The 14,147-nt window shown below is 39.5% G+C and overlaps 1 protein-coding gene across 1 annotated transcript in view; it reads left to right on the top strand.

Annotated features, from left to right (window-relative positions):
• DENND5B (DENN domain containing 5B) overlaps positions 1 to 14,147 on the top strand; it is a 179,309-nt gene that overhangs the window by 120,656 nt on the left and 44,506 nt on the right. Inside the window, 3 exon segments of the mRNA XM_081818948.1 lie at positions 6,323 to 6,416; positions 10,457 to 10,588; positions 13,015 to 13,167. Of these exon segments, the coding sequence (XP_081675074.1) occupies positions 6,323 to 6,416; positions 10,457 to 10,588; positions 13,015 to 13,167 (379 nt within the window).

Here is a 14,147-nt window from a genome sequence, read left to right as displayed (position 1 = left end):
TATCCCTATATATAAAACCTATATTGTTTTACCCATTTTATGAATGAGGTTCAGAGAGATTCAACAACTTGCTCCAAGATCACATAGCTAGGAAGTGGTGCAACTAAGATTCAAATCTAGCTCTGCTGATTTGGGGGCTCAAGCCCTTAACTGTTAAACCACATATACATACTATCTGGCTCAGTTACTTCAAGAATTTTGGATTTGGAAACTGTGCTTTGGTAGCCCCCAGGAAATTTTGAATAGCCTAAAATATTGAACATAAATGTGTACTATGAGAAAGAGGTAAGTACCAAAAATTTTGTAATACATAGTTTCACAAATCATCTGAAAGAAACATCATACTTTTAAGCCACCTTAATATAACTTATTTAGTTTGGGCCATTTAGGTCAAAAGGCGTAATTCTAATTCTTTTTTATTCCCTTCATTGATTCTCTAGTTGCCTTCTGAAAATTCAGGTGGCTCAATGCCACTTCCATTTTGTGTACCCAGTGTAACAAGATCATCCACAATGAAAGAGCCCTCAGATACCTCACTTCTGCCTTAAACTGGACTCTGTTAAAAGAGTTGGCCCCAAAGAAGATAGAATAATACTCTGAGGAGCAAGATAGATTTGTAGGCACCATCTTCCCAAGTAAAGAACTACATGAAGCAATGGTTGAAGTCAAATAGCCTAACCCTGAAGACAGTGGCATTATTATGTGTTGGTAGGAGTCTTGAGCTTGGGTTACTGGCAAAGTTAGTGGAACTCAGGTCTCCTTACTCCAGGTACCATGTTCATGATGTCTCATTCATAAAGCGTGGAGGTCTGGAAAATTTTCATTCCAGTATCCATTTACATATTTGGAAAAGGAGTGCTATGCAGTAAAGTAAAAGAATTATGTCAGTGGAGCATGCGACTCTTGAAGAGATGTTAAACATTATGGGGGTTCAAACTTTCCAGATGATTGTACTAGATATAATGTTCTATTTTTCAGAAATGAATGAGAATTTTCCATCAGAATAGACTAGTCATCAGTTTACTTATTTTTCCTATGTTTGTAAAGTATCCTAATTGTTTGAATTATTTCATACTAGTACTGTTAATTTAAGTAGTTTTTATTTCCTTTTTAATAGCATTAGTTTACTCATTCATTCATTTGGCAAATATTTATGGAACCCCAACTGTATGTGAGGCAATGTCCTATTCACTGGGAGTTTAGCAATGAACAAAACAACAAAAGGAGGAGGAGGAGGAAACAAAGAAACTTAATATGTAAGATAAGTAACCTATCAGTGATAAGATTTGTGAAGAAAAATAAAGCAGAAAAGGGAAGTAAGGAGAGCATTAAGAAGGGAAGATTTCAACTTTAAATTTTCCTGCCTTGTTTTCTTGCTTTTAATCTTGTATATAACCCCAAGGTCTCTCATTTCCAGACTGAGCCCCAAGTATTACATTTTCAGGTAGATTTTAGTCTGAAAGAAAGATCCAAGAACTCATTGTTGTAGGATAAGGAGATATATAACCATGCCTCTGCAAATGGCTGATCAACTATTAGAATTTCATATGCTGCTTACAAAGCAAAAGCAAATAAGCAGTCATTAGGATTTTAGCAAATGTGATCATCTTTGATAAAAGATATGCTTAGTAAATGAGATTTAGTAATAAAAAGAAAAAAGTAATTCCTTAACAAGACTAGGAGTGTGTAGACTTCATAGTAATTTTCTTAAGCAGATGATCATATCCCTGTTTGGAAAATAAAATAGGGCATTTTGTCTCACAGCAATGTATAGTGAGATGCTAGGTATATCATGTATATATATCATGTATATAATTACATATATCGTGTAATTTATCCTTTTCTTTACCTAAAGCCTTTTCCACTTTTGCCTGCAAAGGGAATTATTCTGCCGTTTGTATTCTCCTTTTCTTTTTTCATTATATAATAAGTTCATTAGGGCGCCTGGGTGGCTCAGTTGTTAAGCGTCTGCCTTCAGCTCAGGTCATGATCCCAGGGTCCTGGGATCGAGTCCCACATCGGGCTCCCTGCTTGGCAGGAAGCCTGCTTCTCCCTCTCCCACTCCCCTGCTTGTGTTCCTGCTCTCGCTATCTGTCTCTCTGTCAAATAAATAAAATTTTGTTTTAAAAAAAAGTTCATTAGCTGGTATTTATAGTCTTATTTCCTATCTTTACTATTTATTTGAACTACCCTGTCCAGTAACCCTAATTTACTGTCTCTCACTGACCTTTTTTGCTACAGAGCTATTTCTAAGGCCTGTACATTTTGTTTGTTACTTATATTTCCCTGTTGTTTATTATATAAATTTATCAGCTGGTGTTTATATTCTGCTTCAAAGTCATTAAAGAAAAACAATATCCATGACACTGTTGAAGATGGTAAGACAGACTTTATTCAAGGGGGGCCATATAGGGACCATTGCAGTGGGAGAAAGATTGAACTCTATTCCATATACAGTGTGGATAAACAGGAATTTATAATCAAGTAGCAGAGTGGAGAGAAAATTACTAAGAGGAAACATCAGAGGTAAGGGGGAGGATTTTGACTAAACCAGCCTAATAAGATCTTGCTGAAGGTAGGGCTGGGTGATCAGACATCATCTGGAGGGTGATGGATGATGTAGAAGCTGATCAGATATGGAGAATGATCATATGCCGAGGATGGTGGGGCTGGGGGGTTCCAGCTGAACTGACTTAACAAGGTTCTTGTTAAAACTGGATTTTATAAGGAAGTGCACAGATGGACCTAGGAGAAGGTTCAGGAGCCTAACTAAAGTTGGATCAAGGAAAGAATCTTTGTCAGTGTCTTAACATGCTTTTTTCTGGATCGTCTTTCTCAGTCACCCTAGTTCTCTTTGTATCCTTTTTACAGTCTTACTTTGATCCTTTGCTATTGGGGCAGTTCCAAGGATTCTACTTCAAAGATCTATCACTAGAATTTTGCACTTTTTGTCCCAATATAAACGTATTTTTCTTAACTATTTAAGAGGGACTATCTTGCTATCATTTTTATCATAATTATTCAGTGTTCCTCTAAATGGCAGACTGAAATGAGATGATTGAGAAACTTGAACCAAAGGCATGCATAGATTATTTTAAAAGCAACAAAAGAAGCCACATTCTCATTTTAAGCTTTTTGTAAATTGCATACTTCATTAAATAAAAAATTAAAAATAATTAACTGGCAGTAATACAATATGACTTTTCCTGAATGGCAAAAGCATAAATTCATTTTTTAAATTGTATATAGCTCTGTGCTGGCAAGGATATATTCAAGAGAAGACATTCTTAGAAAAGTGTGGTGAATACATAGCCATGTGGATAATAAGTCAAGATCTGGGGAAGAAAATTTTTTTTAAAGATTTTATTTATTTATTTGACAGAGAGAGACATAGCGAGAGAGGGAACACAAGCAGGGGGAATGGGAGAAGGAGAAGCAGGCTTCCCGCTGAACAGGGAGCCTGATGCGGGGCTCGATCCCAGGACCCTGAGATCGTGACCTGAGCCGAAGGCAGACGCCTAACGAGTGAGCCACCCAAGCGCCCAAGATCTGAAAAATTTTTTTTAATAGTTTGATATAAAATAATATATGCTCATTAGAAAATTCAGAATATTTGAAAGTGATAGGGTAAATTTTAAAACACACATAATGCCATCACCATGAGATGTTAACATTTGCTGTTAGGCTCTTCCATTGCATGGATCCTGGTGTGCATGTCCACACCTTTTTTTAAACAAAATTAGTGGGGTGCCTGGGTGGCTCAGTCGTTAAGCATCTGCCTTTGGCTCAGGTCATGATCCCAGGGTCCTGGGATCGAGCCCCGCATCGGGCTCCCTGCTCTGTGGAAGCCTGCTTCTCCCTTTCCCACTCCCCCTGCTTGTGTTCTTGCTCTTGCTATCTCTCTGTCAAATAAATAAAATCTTTAAAAAAAAAATAAAATCGGGGCGCCTGGGTGGCTCAGTCGTTAAGCGTCTGCCTTCGGCTCAGGTCATGATCCCAGGGTCCTGGGATCGAGCCCCGCATCAGGCTCCCTGCTCCGCGTGAAGCCTGCTTCTCTCTCTCCCACTCCCTCTGCTTGTGTTCACTCTCCTGCTGTGTCTCTCTCTGTCAAATAAATAAATAAAATCTTTAAAAAATAAAAAAATAAAATCAGTATATTATTTATACAGTGTTTTATCTTGTTTTTTCACTCATTATTGTACCATGAACATTCTCCCATTTTAATATTCCTAGCAACTTGATGGTTTTTTTTTAATGACTGTATGATATTTCATTATGTAGCATCCCCTACTGTTGAACATTTAGGTTGTTTTGAGCACATTTACTTGATTCTGAGTAACTGTTGGTTGTAAGATCTGCTATTAACTCAAAAGCTTTTTGGAAATATTATACATTAAACATGCATATGGAATAGAGACACATCCTAATATCAGGAACAATTTAGAAGCCAAAATGTGAGTCTTCAAATAAAGGAAACAGAATTTGTTATTACATACGTGCTGTGAGGGATGTCTATAAACCTAAATGTTGGACTGTATCTCTGATTATTTATTTGGAGTATATTTATAGAAGGGCCAGGTGATGTACAGACTGCCAGTAAAACAGCTGACAGGGGCACCTGGGTGGTGCAGTCAGTTAAGCATCTGACTCTTGGTTTCAGCTCAGGTCTTGGTCTCAGGGTCATGCGATCGAGCCCCGCACTGGACTCTGTGCTCAGCTAGGAGTCTACTTGAGATTCTCTCTCTCTCCCCCTCTGCCCCTCCCACTCATGCTTTCTCCCTATCTCTCTCAAATAAATCTTAAAAAGCAAACAGCTGACAGACATGATACCAGCCCTTCAAGAGTTTATTATAGTAGAGAGAATTTTGTAGAAAATAGAGATAAGTGCTTATAATAGACCGTGACGGGTAATAAAATTGGGGAGTGGAAGAGGGGTAGACAGATTTGGAGGAATCAAAGAACACTTTCGGTGTGGCCTTGAAGCTGTCTGAAAGAAGAATAGAAGTCAGGAGGAAACGTCATGGACAGAGGCACAAAGGTGACAGAACTTGACCCCATTGGAAATACTGACATAGCTGAAACTAGCTGGTTGTAAAGTAGTACTAAGTGTAGCAGAGAGTTTGGGTAAGCTAAGAATTGAATGATAGCCCTGGATATGGCAGTTAGGGATACAAATGGCATCAAGAGCATTGCTGGGGCGGGGCGGGGGGTGCGCCTGGGTGGCTCAGACGGTTAAGTGTCTGCCTTCAGCTCAGGTCATGATCCCGGGCTCCTGGGATTGAGCCCGCATCGGGCTTCCTGCTCAGCGGAGAGTCTTCTCTCTCTCCCTCTGCCTGCTGCTTTTGCTGCTTGTACACTCTCTCTCTCTCTGTCAAAAATAAATAAAATCTTTAAAATATATATATATATATTAAAAAAAAACATTGCCGGGGAAGCTGATTTGAGATAAACTACAGATCCAAAGGTAAACAAGTGGAGGCCTTACATGTCATGTTTTCTTTTTAAGAATTCTTTCATGAGGAGAGTGAAGAAAGAAACTTAACTATAACTGTAGAGGGTCAGGAAAGAGACCAGCATGCTTGTAAGCTGAAGGGAAATATTTAGTTGAGAGAGAAAAATCAGAGATAGAGAAAAGAGATGACTAGTGCAGCCCATTGAAGAAGTCAAGAGAGAATTGGTCAGGGAGTTTCTTCCAGGTGGCAGAATTAATTTTGAGCCATGGCCAATGTATTTTATACTTTGGGATTAAAAGAAAGATGAGGTGTCTGTGTATACATCATTTCAGTAGAGGACAGGAAGAAGGAGTCAAGGATGGGTCATCAGTTGAGGGGAGGCACTTGATTTGAAACAGTTTTTGAGGGGAATGAGAGAGAGTTGATGAAGGGCAGGTAAAGTGATTCATGAGGAGTCATGACAAATCAAGAACTAATCCCATGTAAATAGGAGAATAGAGAAGTAAGAGGATGGAATTCATCTAGGGTTTGGGGCTCTGATGGACAGTAAAGTGGGAAGGAGAGGATCATTATGAGGAGATACTGTGTATTTTTTAACCTCAGTTTTTAAAAAGTATTGATTGTAGTGATGGTTGCATGTCTCTGAATATAAAAACCACTAAATTGTATGCTTGAAATGGGTGAATTGTATGGTATTTAATTATATTACAATAAAGCTTTCTATATTTAAAGAATTGATTGAAAAATAAGTAATCTTTTGTCTTATTCAAAGAATACATTTTTTCTATTTTAAAAATAAGTTATCACATTTTTTTTTGTTTCATTTTTTGTTTTAACCCGCACCTTCTTGGGTATGGCTCTTTTTCCAGTCGTTGGGTAAGTCGGAGTGCCACGGCGCAGCGCAGGAAAGACCGCCTTCGTCAACACTCGGAGCACATTGGATTGGACAACGACCTGCGGGAGGTATGTGGGCTGCCTTCCCAGGATGCCTTACTCAACCCAGCAGTTGTCGCTGTGCAGGTTCTTCTGCATTCTTGTACAAAAAGGCTCAGTTTTATTTTAGAATAGTAATCCTTTTGTACTGACTTACAGCAGAAAACTCCTTTTTCCCCCCATTTTTGTAATTTTAATACACCTAAAATCAGGCTCTAAAACAAATCTCACTGTGTACATCAAGTAAAGGCTAAGTTTAGGATAAATTTTTAGTCAGTATGTCTCCTATAGAAAAAAAATATACAAAAACAGATTTTTTAAGTTTCAAGCATAATTTAAACTTAGTAAGTAAAGATGTATTTGCTTGTGCTTTATCCTTGGCTTGCTGACACCATTTTTTAAAGTGTTTAGAAATTATTTTTGAATTAAGATCCCTATGCTTTAGTTGTACTACTTGAAAATAAAACCATAATTATACATTTGAATAATTGTAAGTTTTGACTATTGTGATCAAAGAAAAATGTAGTCAGAAGATCTGTTAACTATTTTCTAAACTCAGATGTGTAGAATTAAAGCAGAAAACATCATTCCAAATATATTGCTTTTCTGTTGAAATGTTCATACATTTATGATTTTAAACATTTTCTTAAAAACCGAAGCATAATCTGTCTAGTGCTTTTCTTTGTGCTACCATATTTCCTTCTCTCCCCTCTGCTGTGACTTTATCATATGCATGCATGTTTTGCTTGTCTCTTTCTCCCTGTCCTTTTCTTTTTTGCTTTTCTGTCATTGGCACTTCTCCATCCTCTTAGCCTTCCGGGGAACTTATGGTCTGTCAGAACTCCATGGCATTCTGGGAGTGGGATCAGGGTCCACCTCCTCCTGCACGACTTCCTAAAAAATCCTTCTCTGAGTGCTGCCTGGTATGTTCTTTGCCTGAAAGTGCTCTGCAGATGTTCCTGAATCTTGTCTCTGGTGTTCCTTGAATTATCCACATGCGTGTGTGCACATAGCTCTAGAATGCCCCACATCACCTTGTGACGTGAATTGTCAGCCTCTCCACTTTGCTCTCCACTTCCTCTTGTGTCTGTTAACTTTTCCTGGTGGTGTGTGCTAACATGGGTAATTCTATACTGTTGGCAGGTAAAACTGATCACTGGAATTCCTAATTAGTGGTATTTTGGCAGGTGAGGGGTGGGGGGAGTTGTAGCGGGGCCAGAGACGTAGCACATTGTTGTTCTTCCAAAGGAGAAATGTATTAAATGGTCAAAGTCCCTTTTATTTAAGCATTTTGCAGAGATAAATAATTCATTTTGAACAGATTTTCTTTTCTTTTCTTGCTGGGTTTTATCTCCACAGTATTTTAATGAGCCCTTCCTAATCTGTTTTTTGGGGGTTTTTTTGTTGTTGTTGTTTTGGTTTGGGTTTTTTTATTGTTTTTAGTTTGAAATTTATTTCCTTTATTCATGGTCTGTATTTTACGTGGCAGAAAATCAGGTCATCAGTATAGGATCTTAGTTCTAAGAGGCACCTTTGAGGTCCCCTTGTCTAACATGACATGAAGTCCAAGAGACTTGCCCAAAGTTAAATGGACACACAAAGGCAGAGCTGGGCCTATAGCCCAGGACTGCTGATAGCCAAACTGGTACTCTTCCCAGTACCCCTGGATACCAGGTTGCACACAACAGCTACTCACCTGAGGGCAAGAGCAACTTAGGACTCCTGGTTTGTTGTTTTTGGCTTTGACAGAAATGAAAAAAGAGCATGGTAGAAATCTCAGAAGAAATCTGGGGTCACTTCCTTCTAGTACTGAAATGGACTTTCTTACAAAAACATTCCTTGTGAAAGATTTCTCTTTCTTCTCCATTTTTTACCTTAAAATACACCTTTTCCTCCTGCTACTCCAAAGAAAATTATTTTTATCATCACTTGTTTACTGTAAAGGCATGCCTTCTATTTTTGCAATATACAGAGGCAACATCACTTCTTGCTGTGAGGAAGGGCCTCCTTGCCCACCCACCCCCAATATCCTTTATGTGTATGTGCAAGGAATGTTGCTCATTCCATGGCTTCAGCAGAGCTGCCCAGGAGGAGACTTGGCCCTATGGCGTTCACTCTTGGTTAATAATTATATTGCCCCATATGTGATGTGCTGTGTGCTTGGTAAATATGACCAAAGGATAGCTCCATTCTAGCTTGTTTTCATTTACAAAATAGAACCATAAACTTTAACAGTGCTTAAATTCCTAATCTAGTTATGGACTTAAAAGTCTAATTATTCATATATTTCAGAAAAAAAGAGAAATACCAAGACCTATTCCTAGCCTCTTGCCTGTGTTTCTCACTCTTCTTCTAGCCAGTGTGTTTCTTCCTAAGCTAAATTGGATCCTTCCCTCTTCTTGAGAACTGAGTCCTGCCTTTGCACAAATCCTAAAGGCCGAGGAACTTGAGGCTGGGGAGAAACAACACCTTCAACATTTGACAGCTAACATTTGTTTTTACCAGCCTTTTATCCCTGATTTGTAATACTCTAAATAATATCTGTACCACCTGAAATGTTAGGAAATGCAGGTGTTATAATTCCCAGATAGGATCTGCCTTATATTTCAGGTTGGTTTTTCTGAAGCTTTTCTTTCCCTGCTTTTTATTTATTTGAAAACTAACTTTCAGGATGTTTTGATAGACCTTATTACACTTAATTTCCCCAGGGGCAATAGTTATCCTTCATTCTCAATTTTCCCTGTTTCTCTGACCCTCTAAAAGAGATTTGAAGTGGAAGATGCATACACAAATATTATGGGCACTAAATTCTTACAGCATTCATTTTTTTAAAAAATCTGTCCTTAAAATGATAGCACTGGAAAGGAAACAGATTATTTTGTTTATGTAGTAGCAGGTAAACTGATCAGTTGAATCTCTATAATCAGTGGGATTTTTTTTTTTAGAAATTTGTACAAGATTTAGCAGATTATTTTTCTTCCAAAGGGGAAATATTTTAAATGTACAAACTCCCTTTTATTTAAAGAATGTAAAGGATTTTACACATTTTCCCTTGTAATATCAAATTCTTCCCTTGAGATAGTAAAGATAGATTTCACATATGTGCCTGTGGGAGGATGTGCTGGCTCACAATCTCTCTCTCCCCTCAACAAACTGTGCTAGTTTTACTATATAACTTAGAGTAGTTATTCTCTAAATACGGCCCTAAGACACTTGGACTTTTTGGAGATTCGGCCCTGTGGTCCTGACGCAAACATAAGCTATCTGGATGAGCTTTTGCAGGTGGCAAAGAAAGAAGAGAGACAACAGGTGTCCTGTGGTAATCACCTGTAGTGATTTTTTTTTTCCTGGACATTCACTAACTAAAGCTCAAGAGCAGTGGACTGGGTTTCTGAGTTTCTGGGTTTCTCTCTGAGCCATCACTATCTCTGAAAGTAATATAATGTCCCCACTTTCTCTTGATTGTGGAACAAGGGAAGGGGGGGAATGTAGCAAACATGTTCAGAGTGAGTTTGCAGTCTATTGCCCATTTTACAAATGAGCACATAGGCCTGGAGTTTATAAAATTAGTTGCAGCCAGATTCTAGAGCTCCTGATTTTACTGTTATGATTTGATTAGAGCAAAGGGTTGGTTTGGAGAGCTCTAAGAGGCTAGCAGTATGTTAAGTCTCTTGATCTGTGGGGAGAGGAGGAAACAGTGGTTCTTGCGGAACCTTGGATTAGTAATCCAGAAACTCCAACTTTTTTCATCCCTATCATGATCCTGACTAATCACAACCCTGGGTATTCACAGTAAAAAGATTAAACTAAGTGAGCTCCATCTTATTATGAATGTGTTTTAACCTGACACGATTTCTGTTGCTCTCATTTCCACAGGCGTTAACGACTGGGGGGTGGGGGAACACGAATGTTCTCTGCCTCTTGGTGGCGCCAAAATTTGAATTGCTACTGCATGAGTACATTTACAGCCTTTTCTGCATCTTGTTTTTCCTCACTTGTTTGTGTAATGTTAAGAAAGTCGGGAAGGCTATCTGATGTTTATATATTAAAAAATACTCTTTAATTTTTAGAAATATATGCAAGAGGCACGAAGTTTAGGAAAAAACCTGAGGCAACCCAAACTGTCAGACCTCTCTCCTGCAGTGATTGCACAGACCAACTGCAAATTTGTAGAAGGCTTATTGAAGGAATGTAGAATGAAGGTACGTGTTACTCACTGATGTGAGACAGTGTGCACTCAATTCCCATTTGAGCCTGTAGCTTTGCCAGAAGACTACTTTTACTGGGGCATAAACCTCATGTGCTCCTTACTGAGCTCCTGAACCTTCATGGGTTCTCTGTTACCCACAGAATCAGTGACGTGGGAGCCCTGCACAGTTTTTCTCACCTTTTCAGCCATTGCTGTCTTCCTCTAAAACATGAACAGATACTAAGCCAGTCAAAAGTTGTGGGGCACCTAGCTGCCTGAGTTGGTAGAGCATGTGACTCTTTGGGGTTTTTCTGTTTGTTTGGCTTGGTTTTTTTTTTTAAGAGAGAGTGAGGGGAGGGGCAGAGGGAAAGAATCTTCAAGCAGACTTCTCACTGAGCGCAGAGCCCAAGACGGGGCTCGATTTCATGACCCTGAGATCATGACCTGAGCTGAAATCAAGAGTTGGACACTTAACTGACTGAGCCACCCAGGCACCTGGAGCATGTGACCCTTAATCTCAGGGTCATGAATTCGAGCCCCATGTTGGATGTGGAGCCTACTTGAAAAAAAGAAAGTGTGCAGGAATGTGGTCATTTTATATGAAAAGCAACACATTTTTTGTATAGAACCTTTCCCATGCCCATACATGTATGTATACCCATAAGGAAGAAGACCTTAGCTGTGTTGTAGGTTTATATATATTACACACTAGTCTCTTCTTAGATACCATGTTTATCAAAGGTAGTAATACACATTGACAAAATTCAGGACATCATTTTAGCCAGTAATTTCATTCTTTTATTTGACAGTCATTTTCTTGAGTACCTTCTGTGTGTATTCAATAAATGCCCTATTTTCAGCATCAGCATACAGTGTTGAATCAGAGACAAGCTCCCCACCTAAAGGGACTAGAGTCTCTCTCTCTCTCCATTTTATAAGTGCAGCTAATTTGATCTTGGGGTTGTACAGGGTTCGAACGTTAGGTGTAGAGATTACTTAAATTTACTGCTGTAAATTACTTACTTAAAACTCATTTCCGGGCACCTGGGTGGCTCAGTTGGTTAAGCGACTGCCTTCGGCTCAGGTCATGATCCTAGAGTCCCTGGATCGAGTCCCGCATCGGGCTCCCTGCTCGGCAGGGAGTCTGCTTCTGCCTCTGACCCTCCCCCCTCTCATGTGCTCTCTCTCTCATTCTCTCTGTCTCAAATAAATAAATAAAATCTTTTTTTTTTTTAAGAGAGAATCTTTTTTTTTTAAAGATTTTATTTATTTATTTGACAGAGAGAGACAGCGAGAGAGGGAACACAAGCAGGGGGAGTGGGAGAGGGAGAAGCAGGCTTCCCGCCGAGCAGGGAACCCGATGCGGGGCTCGATCCCAGGACCCTGGGATCATGACCTGAGCCGAAGGCAAACGCTTAACGACTGAGCCACCCAGGCGCCCCTAAATAAAATCTTTAAAAAAAAAAAACTCATTTCCATTTCCCTTCCATTTTCTGGTGCATACTCATGAGCAGAGACAAGATAAAAGAGGAAAAGAGGAAGGAAAAAGAGGCCCGGTTCACTCATAAATTAGGGAGTCTGAAAAAATTTAGAGCTGCCTGTTTGTGTTGTGGTTTTTGCCTAAGTGCAATCAAAACTAACTGCAGATATTTTCAGTATGCCAAGATGCAGGGGCAGTGGAGGGTTAGTTGTGGCAGGATGGGTTTCAGATTCTTACAGTACATTTTCCGGGTCTGGTGTAATTCCCCAGTGTTACTCAAGTTAGTAATCTGAAAATTGTCAGTCATAAGTGTTTACATGGGGATACTTTAGTATTTTGGGGGGTGCCTGGGTGGCTCAGTTGGTTAAGCCACTGCCTTCGGCTCAGGTCATGATCCCAGGATACTGGGATCGAGTCCCGCATCGGGCTCCCCCTGCACTGCAGGGAGCCTGCTTCTTCCTCTCCCACTCCCTGCTACTCCCCCTGCTTGTTTTCTCTCTCTCTCTGTCAAATAAATAAATAAAATCTTTAAAAATAATAATAAAATAGTATTGTGGGGAGGCAAAATAAATATATATATAGCGAGAGATAGATAAAATAGTATTAGAATCTCCCTCTAGTGACCCCCTATTTATCTGACAAAATACTAAAAGCATATGTGATATTAACTGCAGTTAGTTGACCACAGAGATTAAGACACTTTTTCCAGAGTAATTAAAAGTCTACAATTAGAAGTATAATGAAGAGGGAGCACCTGGCTTGCTCAGTTCATGGAGTGTGTGACATTTGATCTTGGGGTTGTACAGGGTTCGAACGTTAGGTGTAGAGATTACTTAAAAATAAAATCTTTTAAAAAAAAGAAGAATGAAGGGAACCCAGGTCTCTGATCTAGTAGTTGACTTGTTGGTCTTTGGCTTCATTGCGGGGATAACACCTGTGACCATACATGATGCTTTCAGACAAAGCGCATGTTGGTGGAAAAGATGGGACATGAAGCAGTGGAACTGGGCCATGGAGAAGCAAACATAACCGGCTTGGAAGAGAACACCTTGATCGCCAGCCTCTGTGACCTACTGGAAAGGATATGGAGCCACGGCTTGCAGATCAAGCAGGTAATAGTCTCAGGAGGCCCTAGTGACGTGGCTGGTTAGGAACCCTGTCAAGAAATGTAACGAGGAGCACCTGGGTGGCTCAGTCGGTTGAGCTTCCAACTCTTGATTTTGGCTCAGGTCATGATCTTAGTGTCATGAGATCAAGCCTTGTGTCGGGCTCCGTGGCTCTGTACAGAGTCTGCTTGAGTTTCTCCCTCCCTCTTCTTTTGTCCCTCTCTCCCGCACTGTTTCTCTCTCTCTCTCTCAAATAAATAAATAAATCTTTAAAAAAAAAAAAAAAGAAATGAACAAGGAAGAAAAGATACAAAAATTAAAGGATATGTTCCTTTGTCACAGGATGACTAGAAATGCACCACCGGCTTTTTAATTCCAGAAAAAGAAAATAAAACCCATGATTAAGAGGTGGTTTGGGGCTCTTTCCTGGTAAACAGGAAAGGATAAAACATCACATTTACTGCAGAGGTTATATCCCGTTGAGTCCATTAAGTGTCTGCTTTCGTCACTATCCAGGAAAAAACTCTTTTAGCCAGAATTAACAGTTCTTTACCATTTCATGTTATGTAGTTATTCAGGGTGGAAAAAATCAAATGGTTTCTTTGCTTTTGTCCCTCTTATCTCCCGTTCTCATTTTTTTTTTCTCTTGTCGGCATATTCTTTCTTCTTCCCCTTCTCTTTCTCCTCTGGCTCCAGTTTTCTTCCCTAGCTGCCATCCCATACATCCAAACATATTTTGCCTATAAATGTACACAAATACATTCTGTGCTGCTAGAGCCTTTTAATTCTGTGGTTTCCAGTGTGGCCAGTTTAGACAGTCCTAATTACATACAACTAAGTAACACCTGAACTGAAGTGAGAAATGCCCACACCTGTACTTCTGGCCTTTTGTTTAGCTGCCCTTCCCCAGGCTGTTGCTAATCTTTTCGGTGAGGCAAAGGAAGACCCTCATTTCACATGGACTGAGTTGCTCAGAATATCACACA

This window comes from Leptonychotes weddellii, chromosome 5 (genome assembly GCF_054177405.1).
Source record: "Leptonychotes weddellii isolate Sample4059 chromosome 5, ASM5417740v2, whole genome shotgun sequence".
Taxonomy (NCBI): domain Eukaryota; kingdom Metazoa; phylum Chordata; class Mammalia; order Carnivora; family Phocidae; genus Leptonychotes; species Leptonychotes weddellii.
This window is presented reverse-complemented; position numbering and strand designations above follow the sequence as displayed.